Source organism: Pseudopipra pipra, chromosome 3, assembly GCF_036250125.1.
Source record: "Pseudopipra pipra isolate bDixPip1 chromosome 3, bDixPip1.hap1, whole genome shotgun sequence".
Lineage (NCBI taxonomy): Eukaryota > Metazoa > Chordata > Aves > Passeriformes > Pipridae > Pseudopipra > Pseudopipra pipra.
The window spans coordinates 16,595,367-16,614,078 of NC_087551.1; the positions used below are offsets into that span (position 1 = coordinate 16,595,367).

Genomic DNA, 18,712 nt, shown 5'->3' on the forward strand with positions numbered 1-18,712 from the left:
ACTACCAGAGAAGGTACTCCTCCTTCTCATTACTCCAGGGACCAAACTCATCAGGCCAAATAAAGCTTGGGTGAAGAATTCACCATTTCAAACTCAGCTGGATTCTTTGTATCCACCATATTTGGAACTGAAGGTTCTTTTAAGCATCATCTCCCAGGCAGGAGTGCCTGGTGTTTTATTTAGTGGCTTGGATGGAGCTCAGAAAAGTGGTGAAAAATTTGCCAAAGATTTATAAATATTTCCTTTGAGTCAATCCTGTATAGACTCTCCTGCATTGCATTCCTGGATTTCACTGAGGCAAACCTCAGCATTCAAAACTTAAGAGGAACCACCCCACCACAGTGCATAAATATCGGCCTTTCACATCAGCCAGGTGTCTGCAGGTTTATGAACCTCAGCAAGTCTTCTGTTGACTTGAGATAGCTCTAACTCTTCTTGCAAATATCTTTGTTGCTCCATGCCTATCTGCCTATCTCTGCCCAGGCCAGGGGAGTCCTCCAATCTCCTGTTCCAAGGCAGGCCGGAGACTCTAAGCTGTTGCTACATCACTGAACTGCACATGCCGTGGGCAGGCTCTGGATCCAGCCAAGCCCCAGGAGGGCAGAAAAGGAGACAGTCAGCATGTGAAGCCAGCACTACACTGGAGTCCAAGCTCACTCTGAAGTATGGGCTGTGTGGAAAAAAAATCAGGATCTGGCAGAAGGGTGGAGATATTTTTTGATAACATCTCTATTTAAACAGAAGTACTACATAGCATCAGGTTGCCAGAAGCTGCTTCTCCTCTGTGTCTATATACTATAATATTAAGTTTAAGGTTGATAGATATCATAGGGTTAACAACATCCAACCTCCTGATGCCTACAGGTATGTTTCTCCAGACTGCTTTTCAGTTCCTTGATGATTCATGGGCTTCTTCTCCTCTCTCTAAGGAAATAGTTTAAGTGCTCTTGTTCAAGAGATGACTGAATCAGTGTTTACATCTGTACCTAACCTTCCCCAAAGTGCAGGGTTCTTTTGTTTGGCTTCCTGATCTCATCTGGATTTACAAGAAACACGGGGATAAATGATGAGGCTCACACCTACATGATACAGGCATCCCCTAGGTCCCCAGAGGCCTGTGCCAGAGAAGCAGCCAGAAGAGCTGTACCCATTCAAGCTCTCCTTGCTCCTCCTGCAGGTGATGCAATGCAGACACTACCTTTTCACTCAGGTTTGCACTGATGTCGACAGCAGAGATTTTGCCACATCCCAGCCTCTTCTGTACGAATCTTACTTCAGTACTAAAAGCAAGAGCCTTCCTCATGACTCTCAAACTAGTGCTCTCCTTGATTCCAGCAATGCCCTGTGCCCCTCAACACCGGCTATTCAAAGCAAGGCGACAAAGTCCCCTTCCTGCCCCACACACTGCATGGCTGGAAATCATGAATTAGGTGTAACTGAGAAGTGTAATTTGCACTCCCCCAGCTCGTTGTCTCATGTAAAAGATAGGGAAGCTGCGGAGAGCCTGGGTCTTCACAAGTGCTGCTGGCTCTTTCTAACACTGGGAAGCCTGCACTAAAAGGAATGCCTGGTGTGTAAGCACTCACAACTGCAGGTTAGCTGAGAAACAACCCTGCATTTAGTATAAGTACCCCACGTGTTTGTCGTTTACTTAAGCAACAACGTTCAGCCTCACAGTCTAAAAACAGATAACATCCCTCCTGACCTTGCTAGCTGCTACCATCAACTTTCCCATGCCTATTCTCACTTCTGGATTGCCTTCTTCTTTGCCTGATGTTTTCAGGATCTTAGCCCATTTCAGCCAGCCATTTCAGTATCTCATTCAGCCTATGTTCCTGTGTTTGACGAGAGGTCCCCTTCAGCTGGGATGCCCTGGCAGTTCCTCCAGTGTACATGCCAGCAAGGTGCGCCCCATTGCTGCCTCTGCTCAAGAGACAGCACCAGTCCAGAGGCACAGTCACCCACTCCAGCAAGGTGCTTGGCTCCCCTCTTGGAGAGACTTTGGGAACCAAATTTTCTGGTTTGGCTGAGCCATGCTGAACATGCAGCTAAGGTCACTGGGTACTGACAGACATTGCTGGCAGCCTGATTGCAGGTCATTATAAATGTGTTCTGATGACTCAAGGTCTAAATCATTTGCTGTTCCAGTAGCTAGTGGTCAGAGATGTGCTGGGGCCATTCCTCCATTTCTGTGCTGATGGAAGGTACCATACAAATGTCCTATTTTTGTCATTTTCTCGACACTGTAGAAATCCTGCAGGACAGTTGTACTAACATGCATGTTCTTTGGCTCAGGAAATTTCTGCCCAAGGATATTTCAGAGTTTTCTAAACAAACTTTCCTCCCTGTCTTCTCTCCTCCTCCCTCCCTACAAGGCAGCTCCTCATTCTGTTTCACAAAAAAGAGCAAGTACAAACCACTTACTTAATGTATGTATTGGCATTTCCCTCTGGAAAGACGTATGGATGTTTCTTCCGGAAGACATGCCCAACACGGCTGCAGGGGATGATTTCCAGGCTCCCTCCACACATCCATACACGGAAGGAGATTTCTACAAGACAAGCAGCTTCAGCATTTTGTCTTTTTGTCCTAGAGCAGTCTGGATCCTAGTGTTAGCTCTCACTTCATCCCCTGCCACATTAAACTTGGCTAAATCAATTACCAGAGGGGCTCTCCTAGGCAAAACTGCCTTAAAAGTGCATTTCAAAGCTTCTTGCAAGCTGTTTGAAGTCAGTGCACTTGAAACCTGCCTCTAGCACAGCAGGTGCTATCACAATGGCAAGCATGAGACAGTAAGCAGGTCCCTTTCCATGCAGCCCCGCTTACACTGCAGAATTGTCTTGCCAGTTTTGTGCTCCCCTAATTACTTCTGCTCTGCCTATTTCAGAGTCACTTCCCTCCAAAGGGCTGTCAAGTTCACCACGAGAGGCTATGAGTTCTCTTTATGAATGACTACAACTGTCATTTTCTTTATGAATCCAGCATTGATTTTGCAAACTGAACAGGGAGCTGTGCATCCATTGCCTGCCCCAAGATGGACTGGAGCTTACCCTGCCCAGGTACTGTGCCATCGGTGCCAATGTTGTGGTACAATATGGCACACACCCTCACACAAGCAAAGGTCAGTGGCGGGAGGGATTATCTCAAAAGTCTGGATAAGTTGTCAGTATGGGAAATGACTCCCAGTCACTCCAAGCCACTCACTGGCTGGCCCATGGGGCCCTTCTCAAAGAAAATGAGCCTGTGGCACAACTGATACCAGAAGTTACAGAGCTCTTGGCAGGGAGCTGGATGAGGTAGGACAGGTGAACAGAATGACTGATCTAATGGGCCCATCTGGTCCTAATGTTTATGAAGCTATGAATCTGCAGCTCTATTGTCAGGAAGTCATGCTCACACGGAAACAGCATGGAAAAGAAATGAAATTAAAATGAAAAGGCTTCTGCGGGTCTCTGAATCCTACTTTATCGACTGTTGACAGTATAGAGCTATAGGTAGCATGTATCTACTCCAAAACTAATAATTCATTTTCACCCCCCCATTTAACTACAGAATTAAGACAGGAGGACACCCATCATCTTTGCCAGCTTGTGCTCCCAGCAGTCCTCTCACATATGCCAAGGTAAGGATGACTTGTCCCCAGGTCAGATGCTGGCAAGACAAGCACCTGTGGCAGGCAGGCCAACTGGGCAGTGTGAACAGGACTCCTCCTCCTCCAACGGCAGGCACTGCTGGCCTACAAAGCTGCCATCCCTCCAAAAACAACTCACAGTTTCAGAGAGCAAAGGCAAATTGGAGTCTGGACCTCCAAAGCCTTCTCAGTACACATGGCTCAGCCCCAAGTTGCATGTTGCTGCAGAGGTGGAAGCCAGGTTAATGTTGCTCCCATCCCACTCCCAACACACCCGCCTGCTCCTGAGCTGATAGAAATGGGAGGCGGACACAGCTGCAAAGCCTTGGTGTGCGGGCCCAAAATTCAAGGCTTGATCCCATCCCTAACAGCTGGCCCTGGGAGCAGGGGCAAACAATGGCAGTGGTGGGAAAGCACAGCAGGGAGGAGTATTCCTTCCCAGAAATTCCCTGCCCTTCCCTTTACTGCTGTGTTTACACGCAAGAGCTGCAACAGCAGCTGGAGCCTCACCACTTTCCCCAGTGCTGGGTATTAACAGGTCAATAAAAGGCGCCTTTGTGCCATGTCCTGGTGCTGTATTGGGAGCAACCTTAATCACAGCTGCAGGGAAATGAGATTACGGCAGGATATGGCCACTCTAAGCTGCTGTGCTCAGTTCCCCTTGCATGTGGCTGTCCCTCTCATTTGTCCGTGTGTCACAGCGCTGGCCACTCTGCCGGTGCTGCCGTGTAAATTAGAAGGGTGTCTGATAAAAGGGGACAACCAGACAAGCAGCTGTCGATTGGACCACAGCGTGGCTACTGCCTCATGCCTTCCCCTCCTCTGGTCCTTCTGCTCAGCCTGGGAGAAGAGCAGCTCCCTGAAGCGCTACAAGGGAAAGACTTGCACCACTCAGTCTTCGCCTGGTCTTAATGTAAAGCCTAATGAAGACGTGATCTCTGTGCACTGCAGTCTGGAATAAGGACACATTGCTGGGGAGGCATGAGATGGTGAGGACTCTGAGTTCCCTGCTTCAGACTAGTTGCACCCTGTAGACCCTGCTCTAGGCCCAGCAGAAACAATTAAAGCACAGGTTTCCTCCAGCAGGGATGACCCACGGAGTCATCCATGGCAGCTAACAAACAGGGTATCCAGACAGGCAGCCAAGAGCTAAGTGCCTCAAGAGAAGGTAAACTGAGGCACCAGCTAAAACATGGCACAGGGTCAACTCAGAGGAGCCAGGGTAGCAGGAATGACAGTGTGCATCACTTGACCCTTGAGAGATGTTGCCAGGGCAAGTGGTCCCTTCAAGTGGCCCCAAGGAGGGATGTGAGCAATACGCATTGGGCTGCACTGGACTTGGCCTTCACTTGGCAAAATACCTTTAGCACTTCTTGCTGGTCTGCAAGTCCTTTCTGCCATTACTCATCTAGAAGGAATTAAGTACATTTAAGAAGCAAAACACCTACAATGTCCTTCTTCCAACACAAAGAGACTCATTTTTGTTTTGCCTAAAGTCTCCAGCCCCCTCTAGTTGCACAGTCAATAACATTAAAAGCAGCAGTGATGCTCCTCAGGACGGAGGCCTGCATCCCCTCAGGGCTAAGCTACCAGGAAAAGCATGGTTCACTGCAAGCACCCAAAATGAGCAGATGCTTGGTCAGCTCCTGCTCTCCATCACCTGCCCAGAACTGACTGGGCCCAGGAGGGTCTCAGCTGCCCTTGCTTATGTGCAAAGGAGAGATGGGACACACTGCCCTCGACTGCTGTGCCTGCAGGAGATGCAGCTGTGAGCCAGGCACGCTGCTGCTCTCAGGGCAATAGGCAAGAGAGGATCTGCCTTGCTACTATGCAGACCTGCATTTTTTTGTTGCAAAGTTAACCTGCCTGGCTTTCCTTTGTCACACCAATGTCCTGACACACCCTGCAGCACAGCCAGTGTACGTTCAGCTGGGACCAGCCTTCCGGGGCACAGTGAGGGAAATCTTGTGCTCTGCTCCATAGGATGGGCCATAACCACATGTAAGGAGCACAATGCCTGCCATTACAGGGCATTGGACAAACTGCCAGGATGGAGCTTCCCCCAAGAGCAGGTTGTCCTGTCACTGTTCATCTCCCAGGAGCGGCTCGGGCTGGCTGCTGTCAGAGGCGAATGACAAGCAGCGACAGCAGGTCAGACACAGCGTGACAGTCCTTCTTCCTCCCTCTTCCTGTCTAGTTCCTTTCTTTGTTTGGGCCATTGATCCAGCGGGGGAGGCAGGAGGGCTGTCACTCCTCTCTTTGGTTTCCTTAGAGCCACCCCACTCAGACACTCTGGGTCAGTCTGGTGGCAAGATACCCACCCACAGAGAGAAAGCATGAGTGAGTGAGATCCTACTGCACAACAAGATATAACTAAATAAAATATATCTAGGGGGACAAGGCATGTGAAGCAAACAACAGTGCCAGGCAGCGAATGGATTACTGCAAGGTGGCAGCATCTGTTCCCTTGGATGACTGACAGCATTGCTGTATGTGTTAAGACACAAGATCCTTCCTTCCTGGCTAGCCATACTCCCCAGGGGTGCAAGCTATTAAAGCCAGGTTCTGATCTGTCTCACTGACATCGAATGCCTCCCTCTTCTTTCCTGGATACAGTGTATTTCTCTAATCTACAGCACTGCTACAGCTTCAAAGAGAGAACAGCCCAACCCGATCCAGCTCCACCTGACAAGGAGGACAAGGGACAGGCTGTTACCTCTTTCATTTGCCCTCTCAAGTTTGCATGCAGGAGATTTCTTAATGTCCATCCTGTCCCGTGACAAGGGGCAGAGGTGACTGAATTTAGGTCAGTTCTTAACCTATTATTTTGGTGCAGGAAAAGTGAGTGTCATGGAGAGCCTGGCAGCACTCAGCCAGTCAGTGACACAGGAATGGATAAGCAGTTGTGTTACTTTGCCACCTATTTGTAGCTGCTGTTCCAGGTACTCTGCAAATTCAAGGAGGCACTGATGCCTCAGTTCACAGCTTCGAAATGCTGTTGGCAATGGAATAAGACACATCTTTGCTTTATTAAGGGGAAAATAAGATCAGGAAAGAATATGAGGGTAACACCAAAGCTGAAAACTCTGTGGTTTAGGGTATTTACCTACAGAACATCAAAGCAGCATGGAAGACAGGCAGTCCCGTGTCCCAGCAATTGCTCAATTCCCATCATTCCCATCAACAATATGGTTGTTGGATTCCTTACATTACTGAGACCATAACCTATGAATGTCAGTGAGGGAAACCATCCAGAGTATTCAAAGCAAAGTCCAAAATGACCTTGTATCCATGTGGCATGACTCAGAAAGAGAAACCAACACAGCAAGGCAGAGAATGAAGAAGAATGACTCACCGAAGTTCTCCCCACCCCAGATGTCCATGGCACTGTCATATTTCCCCAGGTGGTTGAACCAGGCTTTGTCGATTACAAACAGCCCTCCAGCAATGATGGGTGTCCTGCAGAATGGGTAAGGAAGAGAGGACACACTTTCAAACACTGGATGCACAGAAGCAGCCCTTCCCTTTGCCTCCTTTTCCATCATTGGGACATTACCTATGTACTTCCTTCTCACAAAGAAAAAAAAAAAGGACAATGTACTTCAAAATGCATCTGAGCCTTTCTTTCAGCTGCCTTGGTATTTTGCTGTCAGTCAGAAACTGCCTGGCACTTAATGACTGCCTAATGCACCCGTTAGTACAACTCCTACAAACCCAAAGTTCACAGCCCTGATTGTAGGCTTCAGCATCCAAAATGCACTTAGCACTTGGGGGGTTATTCACTCAGACCAGCTTTTTGCCTGGAGCCAGCCTATTAAGAGCACCATTCCACCGGGGAGAGGAAGGCAGAGCCAATTCAGAAAGGCTTTTTAAAAGCCATCACTAGCTGTGTGATCTTTATTTCAAAACAGGATTATTTTTCAGACTTTGGATTAGCTAAGAAAACTGCACAGAGAAGGTCCATGGAGGAGGGGAGGGCAGACCCAGAAGATAGCTTGAGGAGAATTGCTGTTTGCTGGCACAAGTCTCCTCCATGCCTCACAGCCCAGTGCTTCATGGCTGGGGCTGCAGACACCAGCACCAGGCTTGCTGCCAGGAGAGATTTTCAGCAGAGTGAAGAACTCCCTCCACCCCACAGCATGAGGACAGATGGCATCTCTCCTGTTCAGTTTTGCTCTCTCTCCTGCACTCCCCATTTCTGAGGAGCCTCCAGTGAGGTTCAGAAGAGCAGTGCTGATCTGGAAAGACCTGGCCTAGACATCGTGGGCCAAGGCCTTATTTTTAAGTGACAGCTGAGCTGAAAGGAGCAGTAGTCTACAGCACTGGGCTTTTTCCCTACCCACAACACCAAACCCTAACCATTACCAAAACACCAATAACCATAAATATATCCCTTCTACCTTTGTGGCACTCTCAGGCTTCAGTGCTGGGGGTGAAGCTGTACTGCAAAACCCAGGCTAGCCAGAAGCTTGCTATAGGTATTAGAAGTTCAGAGGTGTCCTGGAAGAAGCAATACACCGCTATGGTTGCGATGGGACACACATCAGGTCAGAGGAGAAGCCTGTCCTGCCCCACAGGTGCCTCCTACCCCTTCTTGACTTACTTAATGGGTTCGGTGGGATCAAGTCTTTTGGCTTTCTGCTCCGGGGAAAGCTGCTCCCATTTGAAATGTAAACTCCAGTCGAAACCTAAAACCAAAGCAGAGAAGTGCCATGGGGACATTAGAAATTGGTATGAATTGGGAGGCAATGCAGGATGCATAAGCTGTGTTTGATGAAGCATTTTCCCCACTTTCAAATTACTTTAGCCACACAGATTCAGCTCTTGGGAGAAGAGTCCAATCACTAACATATTTTACTACTATGTATGAACAAGAAACAACACATTGCATTACAATTGCAAAGTCAAGCACTCCAAAGGCAGAAAAAGTCAGAATTAAAGCTGCTGCTGAAACCTTGCTTAGTCTCCTTGTGCACACAGACACACACTCTGACGGATACTGCATGCTACAAATAGCACAGGCATACTAATAAGCGCTACAGTTGCATCCTTCATTTATTGCCTGAATATCCCCCATCTCCTCCTGTCACTTTCAGTGCTGCCCAGGATGGCTTTGACATGACCCTTCTTTCCTGCCTGACTGCCTTATCCACTGTAGCAAACACTATTGCTCACGCCACACTCACCTGTCTCTAGAATAGCCTGGAAACAGCCAGCGGGGAGCACTGAACAGTGCTAATGCACTTTTTTGTGAGGTAGCAGGAGCCAGAGGTGTGGTGCAAAGCCACCATCTCCTCAGGCCAGTGCATGTTCACACCACGGCTGGACACCCACAGGGCATGCATGACGCTGGGACTTACCTCCTCTGAGGTCTGAGGAAGCCGCCACGTAAGCAAAAGTGTCCAAGTTGATGATGTCAATAACGGGGCTGACCACTCGGGTGGGATCCTGGAAAGCAGGACCGAAAAGACCTATGACTTCAGATGACACCACTCAAATCGTTTGCTGCAGACATCAGATGGCTGGAAATGTTGGCATCATTCAGGATTGTCAGGGACCAGTGCCCATCACTGCCTCCTCCTCCTCAGCCATCACATCAATTCAACCAAGGAATTAACGGCTGCAGCACCAAGTGGCAGAGGTACTGCTGGGAGCCAGGGGCATGTCAGCAAGAGAGGTTGGAAAGGCAGGCACTCTCTGTCCTGGGAAAGAGGGCTGTACTGCTGAGCTGGCATCTCCAACCATCTTGGGTTTCACCCACAGTCTTGCCCTCCACAGGCTGGAGGGCTGGATGCAAAGCTCCTTCTGCCTTTTGCAAATTCACCAGTGTATTCCCCTTTCATCTCACTTTTAATCAGATTTCAGAAATCAAGTGACAAACAGGTAATTGAAATGACAGAGGAAAAACACAGTCACATAGCTCAAATACAGGTATTTTTTATAATGAGCAAACTATGGCAGTACAGTTAAGAGTTTTGCCAAAGGTGTGAAAGGGTTAAAAAAAGAAGACCTGATTTATTTAAAATAGCTGGTGGTGATTTAATTAACATCTTGTTATGGGCAAAGAGATTATACAAACAGTTATGAACAAAAATATCTACAGGAGGAAGAGACTCTGACAGCTTTGACTGGTCTCTTATCTCCCTTTTTCTTTTCGAAAATCCCAAACTCCAATTATAGCTCAAACTTCAAGGTTTTACCCTCACTAGATCAAATTGTTTTTCACAGCCATACAAAGGAAAGCATCTGAGCACACACGGGCTTGCTCTCTCGCTGGGAAAAGACTTTGTTTTAGAAATTAGTCCTGACAAAGGAGTATTCAAATGCAGCTGTAGGAAGAAGCAACCAAAGGCCATGAGCTGGGAGCTGGACTAGAGCCGATTTTCCAATTGAGCATGACAAATACTTGGTATTTCCATAACAAGGTCAAGTCAGGGGTCTTACCATCACTTTCTGTGAGTCAAATATCTCACTGAAAGGGCAAGGTCTGCTCTATCTATGTATTGCGTGGGGAAACTCAAGTCACATCCAAGCACGATGAGCCTTTCAAACCCATCAAACCCATCGTGGTTGCTGCACAGTGCCCCCCAAGCTGCCACAGCCCAGTACAGCCAAGCATCCTGCAGTTGCTTGAGGGCAGGGGAAAGGTTTTAAGCAAAGCATCTGCTTTGTGTGCTGAACACGGCATGGAAAGGATTGTATACACTCATTTAAAACTTGTCCCTCAAGCATCTTACAGCTGACACTCATCCCCAACTTCAATTTCACTGCTACTCATTGCACAGCACAACTTGTAAGAAAATCCCCTTCACATCTGGGCTGAGTGCATTACTGCAAAACACTACCCTTGAGCAGTGCTGCCTTCTCCCTGCCTCACTTTCCCTGCCATGTCCTCGGAACATTTATATTTACTCAGCTTTCATCAAGGTCTGTCTGACCCTCAAAAGAAAAGCATGGCATGCTCAAGAGCACAGCGCTGTTGCTATGATTTATTTTGGGCTGAGCACCAATCTTATTATAGGCAGCTTCATCTCTCTGTTTTTTTGATACCCACTCATGGCAGGGCATGTTATTATTAACAACACCCAAATCTTCAATTCTCTTTCACAAACCTAAGAATTCATTTCCCCAATACACTTCTCAAACATACCAACGTATGGATCTAAATGAACAGAAAAAAACTCTGAAAATGGTCCTGAAGATAACAGATACATTTCAGCCTTGGAGAAGGACCTTGACTGCAGCTTGTCTCCCAGCCTCTACATCATGACCTTGTAATGGTCAACAAAAAGGGCCACAGTTGCTCCTCTGGCCCCACAGCAGGATTAGGCAAGGTAAGAGGGCCAAGCTGCCCCTCGTGTGCATCCCCCTTCCCAAGAGAGCACCAGACTGGAGAGGTATTTGAGCTGTAAGTAAGGGGTCGCCATTCACTGGTTCATCCCAGTGCCATTTGTAAATACAGTTTTGGGGCGAGCTTGTTGAGTCATACTGTAAAAATACCTCAGGCTGCATAATTACATTTTTAGAAAAGTTATTCAGTTGAAATGCACCATTAATGGCTTTAGAGATATTTGTTCCATAAGTAAAAACAAGAGCCCACGCACTCTCAGTCATGCATTTGCAAACACACTGGTGCAAGACACCGACCATCGTTGCCACTCCCTGGGACACACACCGTTCCAGGCACAGGTCTGACACCCCCCAGACTCCCCCTCATTCCCCCACACTCCATCACTTGCTTTTCCTGCTTGTTTTCAAATCCATATGCTGGGTATGTGCTGCCCACACCCACAAGTGAGTGTCAGCCTGGGGGGGATACCATCAGCTGCTGGGAAAGCTCGATGTAAGGCTTGAGGGGCACTTTCACAGGGGTGCATGGTGCCACACAGGAGCTCTGGTGTTTCCTACCATGAAAGCTGCAGGAATAGCTGCTCTGGCTCAGAAAACAAGGGAAGTGATGTGCAGGGGTGGGTGGCTGGTGGTGGAAAAAGTGTCCAGGTTTGCTTTGAGGCGCTCAGCACCCATTTGCTTGGAACTTAAATCACATTAGCTCAAAGCAAACTGTTCCTAGGAGTAACAGAGTGAGAAAACGCTCTTCCTAGGTGGCTGATCCTCATGGAGTGGTTGGACAGGGAACCCATCTCTTGAGCACAGCCTGAAGGTGGCAGCAGTAACATTTCATACACTTCACTGATCAATATTTTAATCCTGATGGAAAGGATGGGTACGGTGGTCCTGGGAAGAAGGAAACCAAGGACTCTGCCCTTATCCTGCAGCTCCTGCAAGCAGTTAAAAAGCAAGCAAGTGGGACTGCCCTTGTTTTGTTAGTCCCTCAAAGAGTGTTACTACACTCTTTGTAGTATGTCTCCCTTGCTGCCTGGGGCTGCAAGACACTGGACAAAGCGAGGGCAGCACAAGCAGCAGTGCAACCTTATAGACTGCCTTCCTTCCAGCTAGAGAAAGATTCAGTCCAGAAGAGCAAATAAAAAAAGTCCACAGAGGTGATGTGTGCATTTGATGCTGTATTCAGACTAGGAGGCAGTGAAACTCTTATGGTGATGCTGCACATGGCACCAGAGCTTGGATTGATAATATGAAAAGACCATTTTAATTACATTTATCAGTAGTAATGTTGCCCAGCCTGCACACCAAGGTTGGGACCTCTCCAGCACTGGCTGCACTACGACTGCCAGCAGCACCAACAGCTCTCCCCTGCTGCAGAGGGACCTGACCTGGTGCTCTGCCCCCCTTCCCCTGTCCCATCACTGGTGCACAGAGGTGGGAACAGCACAGAGGTGTTCTGGCCCAGCCAGAAGAGCTATTGCACATGGAGGTGTGAAAAGCAGGATGCCTTGGATGAGGGGCACTGTGAACACCAGCTAGGCAGATTTCTCCATGACCCACCACCTCAGCTTTCCCTTGATCCTCAGATGCCCTTATGTCAACATAGTTCAGTAATTTTAAAATTACTGAGTAATTAACACTACCAATGAGGAACCAGAGGTGTAACGAGGTGAAAGAACAAGGCATGGAGAAGGGAAAGGATCATGCATCTGTGCTGAAGCTGAAGGCTTCATCCCCTCCACCCTGGTGTCAGCAGGTCACCAGCACAGAGCTCCCCCAACTCGAGTGCCAAGGCGCCGGGAGCCTCCGTGTGCACGTCTGGCGAGAGAGTCGCCGCCGGCGAAAGGAGAATGTCATTGTCTGCTCCGAAATCAGCAGAATTTAAATCCTATTAAATCAATTTATTAGAGCTTAATTTGCATGAAATTAAATTCGGCCCCTATTCAAGGAGCCGTCACTCCCTTAAATCATCATCGCTGAGCATTTTACATGAGCCTAATTAAAAACTCTGCTGGAGCACTGCCCACGTATTCCCCTTTCACCACTCAACCTGTGCTTGCCAGTTAAGAGTCTCACTGCCCTGGGAGACACCTTGTCCCACCCACCCACGTGCTCCTCCAGTCACAGAGACGCCCCATGTGGCTGTTGGGTGGAGGAAGACCAGAATAGGTCCAGAAGTTCATCACTTCCTTATTCGAATGCCTTGGATGCCGTTGGTTATGGCTGGACGGTCATGCCCATAGAGAGGGAAGAGGAGGTGGACATCACCCTGAGGGTGATCCTGGTCTCTCAGGAGCACTCACCTCTTTGATCCTCTGCAGCAGAGGGAGCAGCCAGTCCTTATTCACCTCACAGTGACTGTCCAGAAAGGTCAGGACACCTGCTTTTGCCACATCTGCCCCTCGGATTCGGGACCGGATCAGACCTATTCAGGGACACACCACATCAGCTGCTGTCCAGATGGCTGGGTAACACCCCCAGGCTCCTCCAGCATGGTCTCTTGCACTCATGCATTCCCTGGGTTTTGACCTGCCTGAACCTCATTCAGATAAAACACGGCCCAGGTTCATTGCCTCCCTCCTGATGCTGCAAGGTATGCTAACCATTTCCTAAGGTTCCCAAAGCAAATAAACGGTTCCACCAAGATATACGATTTATGCCATTTATGCCAATCCTTAATTTGCACAATTAATTCTGCTGTCACATTCTGGGGCAAAACATGACTCAAATGCTTCCATGACCCCCTTCAGGTAATAAATCTAACACAGACATAAGACAGTGGGGAATGCACCAGGGGAGTTGAGGGTGGGATCACCTCGTGCCAGAATTAAGCTTTTCTTAGACTGTTAACTTTCCCCTGCTGTGCCTCTTTCTGTGTCCCAGTGACCCCCAGATCTCTCTCCTGCCCTGGGGCAACTTGCTGATCTGCAGCTCAATGGGAACACATTTTCTACCAAGGAAAGAGATTTGGTTTTCAAGGTGCTAAGAGCCCACTTGGCTCATCAGGGCCCTGACGGTGAATTTAGAATCCTTTCAGATGGCAGTGGATTGCTGCATGCGTTTGTGAGAGAGAAAAATGAAAAAAAGAGGGAGGTCATGAAAAGTAGCTGCACACATGGATTTCACACTAAACTCTTCAGCAAAATCACTGCTCTTAAAGATGCTCTGTTCCTATTTATGCAGGAGTTAAAAAGCTTTTCAACATTCCTCCTGCATGCAGTTGATGCTCAAGCGAACTGCAGCACAAGAAAAGAGATGGTTTGTTGGCAAACAAGAGGTGATGCAGGTGACTCAAGAAGAGCAGAGCTTCTTTATGAAGGAGAAACAGTGGCAATATGAGGGGCCATAGGGACAGATAAAGAGAGATAGAAGGGTTTTAGGGAGCAGTCACACATCAGGTCCATGTAGAAGGTCACCAACTTTCATATTAAAATTCCCTAGAGGAACAGGGTCAAGGAACAGCCTCTGAGCAGGAGGGAGAGGGACAGGAGAACAAAGCCTGGAACAACCCAGCATTTGCCAAGGTCACCTTCTACAATACAGATTGTCACTGTATCTCCCTCTGCAACTCCTAAGATCTCATGGGTAGCTACGTGTTCTGCACCAACTCCAAACCTCCCCAGATCCCAGCAGGCCCTGAGGGATACAACTTAAGTGATGTATTAAGCAATGTAATCCCTGGGTAAGCATTGTATTAAGCAACGTAAGGCTGGCTTCCCACATTCTGACGGATTTACAGAGCACCAATACCTGCGGGTCTATATGCTGGAGATAAGCACATATGTACCTCCATCACACAGAACAGAAAGATGAGAAGGAGGTGAGGGTCTATGGAGACCTCCCTTACTCTCCTGCCAAAGCAGGTATGTCTCTTACACCCATGAGATTTGTTGCCACCCTGTCACCAGACCTGCAGAGCTGAAACCCTCTGCAGAAAGAAACCGCAATAAATCTCCACTCCTCAGTCTCCTCAACCCAACACCCACCTGGACTCGCACCTTTGATTTCCAGCATGAAAAAACTTAGGGTTTTGTTCTCCTAATGCCGCAAAGCAGAATTTGAAAGCACAGACGCAGGCTATGGGGGGCCGGAAAATGTCTCAAAAGGTTGCCAGCAGCAGCCCAGTAGGACATACATTCATCCTCCATATAGCCTTTCTTAATCTTTCAAATATAATTAATTATTAAAAAAAAAATCCCACAGAAGCAGCAGGAGCAGATCTCCTCTCTTTTATTAGAGCAAACATCTTTACAAATAAGACCCGGGGCTTTGTTTTGCCTGTTCTAATTTTCTGGCTAATAAGCTACAGCTGAGCCTCACTGGATATCTTAATAGTTCCATCTTTTTCAGCAAGAGAGGGGAGATCCATTTCAAATCCCAGCCCTTTATCACATCCCCTTTTATCATGGTCCTCCTGTCCCCAGGAGCCGCTGACCTCCCTTGCTGGCCACTCCATGGAGGTCTCCCCTGACTCCATCGCTCTCACACCTCCCAAAATCTGGGTATCCCACTTGGGTTGTGGGCAGGTAGCTCTTACCTTCTCGTCGTCCATTCCGCAAGCACTTCACCTTGGGGAGCTGTCCCAACAAGCGGCAGTCATCAGCTTGGGAAACACAAAAGGGAGGACATGTCACCCTCAGCCCTCATGGTGGCTCTGGTTGCAGAAATGGGGAGTCCTAGGGGAGACTGTGAGCAGGGAGTACCCTGTCCTGGACTGGTTGATGGCTTGTTAGGGTGATAGCAGCGCTGGGTCACAACACTCTTACCCCTCAGTTCATGAAGCACAAATCCCGACTGGCAGAGCAGCAGTTTTCACAAAACTAGTGTAAATTCAGCAGACTGACACTGAAAGCAGCTGAGTTATGCTCTAAAATCAGCACAGAAGAGTTGTGGTTGGGGTCAGGATCTGATTTTTTGCACAGTAATGCAAATTACTATTTTTGGTAGCTGCAAAGCAACGCACAAGCTCTTTGATGTGCGTCTGGTTGGCAGGGCAGGAGCTTCCTGTGGTGGCCTGGAGGTTTCAGGGAGGAGAAAGGGACGGTCAAAGAGAGCCCTGTGGAGCAGCTGGGGGCTCCTCGTGCCCTGGGCAGCAGCTCTATGGGGCAGGAAGGCCTGACAACCACCTACACCTGAGCTAGGGAGGTCCTGCAATCCCACACGCAGTCACTTCCTGCAGCACCAGCATCCATCTTCACCTGGATTTCTCCCAGCAAAGTGGAGGATGTCAGAGCAGGGCCAGAGCTGGGTCTGCAGGCAGGTGCACCCATCACAGCTCCCTCTATCTCTGCACCCTCATGCTGTGACTTCCACAACCCCTTCACGCCTCTCATGGCTCTGCCTCCTTTTCATTGGTGCTATAAAGACACACACACACGTGCCCCATGCCCTCTGCCCAGCCCCTGCACCTGCACACACCTCCGAGCACTTTCATCTCCTCCAGCAATCTTTGCTGGTAAAGAGACATCACTGTACCCATACCCTGAACAATTCGGGGACAGAGCTGGGACAGGGGAGCAGAAGTGGCAGGGCTTGGCTACGGACCTACAGTGGAATTCTGCTGTGAATTCACATGCAGAAAAGCTGCATCCCAGTGAATAATAAGGCCAGCAGGCAGAGAGAGGTGAGAAATGAGACACAACTGGGTATGAGATAAAAGCACTAATTGTTTGGGGTGGGTTGCAGGGGAAAAACTGACCATGTGTGTATAGTGTATTATGCAAATACATGCATTTTATGTAAATGCATGCAGAGCAGATGCCAGCAGGCTCAGACTATCACAGGAAAGAAGATGTCAGAGAGGTGAGAAGTGCTGAGTAGCTGAGGGGCTGCTCTAACTTACGCAGGAAACACGCTCCCCTCTGGTGCCCTGGGATGAGTTTAAACCCAGCCCTGCTCGTTCTCCATGGCTCATGGCAGTTGGCATGCTGTGACAAGGAAGCTTCATTTCTACAAACCTGTTTCCTTTCAGGAAGGCAAGTACTTTGTTTATTTAGCCAAATATCTGGCATCTACTTCCTCCATCCTTCAAAAATCCTGCTCTGCTGTACTCCAGAGCAGCTCAAGTCCTTGCACCTGCTCCTTTTCCCTGTCACAGCCATCCTGCTGGTTCCCAAACTTGTCTAGTCTGCCTGCCCCGAGTGCTGGAGCTACTCCAAAGCTCACCGTAATCACAGCAACTCCTTCCCCGAGCTTCAGCAACTTCCCAGGGAGGTGTCAATGACAGGAAGTGGGTCTTGTGTGAAATCTGTCCCTAATGCTCTCTGAGGCAGCACCTATTTATAACATCCAAGAGCAAAGCCTAGATTCATGTTTTCAAAAACCTGTCTGGCTTTGTTTTCAGGTTTCCTAGTAAACGGCTACATTCTGCAGCTCCTTCACATGTAAGTGTCACAGACCACTCAAATGGTTTATCATCCTTTTTATGCCTGAGAGAGTATTTTTGAGCACTCTCAGCACCTGGATCTTCAATTCGCGCATCGCACTGGGCAAGGTCTTTAGCTGGGGTGGTTCCCTGGGAGTCCCTGGGGCTTCAGCTACCTTCTACTGGAGATCAGACCTATCGATTTAACTTGAGTCATGCTATTAACTGAGAGAACAGCAGGAGGATGTGGGCAGGATGTGTGGTGCACAATGCTATTTATGGTGCCTCTCAGAAATGGGAAACCCACACAGGGAATCCTCATTATATGGGTGAAAAAAAAGCAAGAGTTGCTGACCACCTACATAAATGTATACAGAACATATACATAGGTCCAAAGGGTCAGACTGTCATTATTCCCTGCAATTCCAGTGGTATCAACCCAGAATTGCTCCTGGCTGCAGCTGAAAGCCAGATCAGACACACCACAGCTGTGGTAGGATACAACGTGTAAGGACTGGATTCGTGTCTATTGGGCATAAAAACAATTTGCTGTGTGCTTTTCTTGTATTATTTTCATGAAAAGAGATTTGATCATTTGGAACTTGAATTCTACGTGGCGATGCAAACCCAGCACAGCAGGGTTTGCTCTCCACAGCTACACAGCTTTGAATTTCCTTCCACTTCAGCAAACTCTGTCCCATCTCTGTGTGCATCCCAGTCTCTCCCAGGCTCTTTCAGTTTGGCCTCTTGCTTTTAACACAGAAAGGGTCACTTACGATCATCACTGTAGTCATCCACTAGTATGATTTCATGGACGAGGTGCACTGGGGTGCGGTTCAGCACGCTAAAGAATGAAGAGAGAAAATCCATGACAGTGCTTGACCAAATTAACAACCCAGCAAACGGAGTGGAAAAACCTAGGAACTGATCTCTGCCAAAGCACAGAAGACCAGGCTTGGATTTCCAGAAAGGATATACTAGATAAGACCCAGAAAACTCCCCACCCCCCCCCCCCCCAGTAATCTACAGTGCCTGGCTATCAACTCCCTGTAGCCTGACCTAAGAGCCAAGCGCCCAGTATTCCTGGGAAATACCTGAGATTCACCCTTATCACCCTTGTGAGCAAAAGCAGAGCACCACGTAAAGCCAGGAAAAAACGGCTTTTTAGCAACATGCACATTGCACTGGGATTCCTAACTGGGCTTACAGCAAAGCTGCTGTCACCCCAACACCTCCTCTGGGGCTAATGATACGGTGTCCAGCAACGGCAGGGCCAACACAGAGAAAATTACCCAGCTCAAACCCATCTTTACACAGCTCACAGCTGCGGCAGGACAACTCCTGTTTTTATCCATGAGCTGATTGTGTTTCAG

General features: G+C 48.4%; 1 protein-coding gene across 1 annotated transcript in view; it reads right to left on the bottom strand.

The window, feature by feature from the left end:
• Positions 1-18,712, bottom strand: part of GALNT14 (polypeptide N-acetylgalactosaminyltransferase 14) — a 96,265-nt gene that overhangs the window by 12,036 nt on the left and 65,517 nt on the right. The window contains exons 4-10 of the mRNA XM_064648032.1: positions 18,116-18,183; positions 15,513-15,578; positions 13,279-13,400; positions 8,992-9,079; positions 8,235-8,319; positions 6,987-7,090; positions 2,425-2,551 (exon numbers count right to left, since the gene is read on the bottom strand). Coding sequence (XP_064504102.1) covers positions 2,425-2,551; positions 6,987-7,090; positions 8,235-8,319; positions 8,992-9,079; positions 13,279-13,400; positions 15,513-15,578; positions 18,116-18,183 — 660 coding nt within the window. The remainder of the gene's footprint in view (positions 1-2,424; positions 2,552-6,986; positions 7,091-8,234; positions 8,320-8,991; positions 9,080-13,278; positions 13,401-15,512; positions 15,579-18,115; positions 18,184-18,712) is intronic.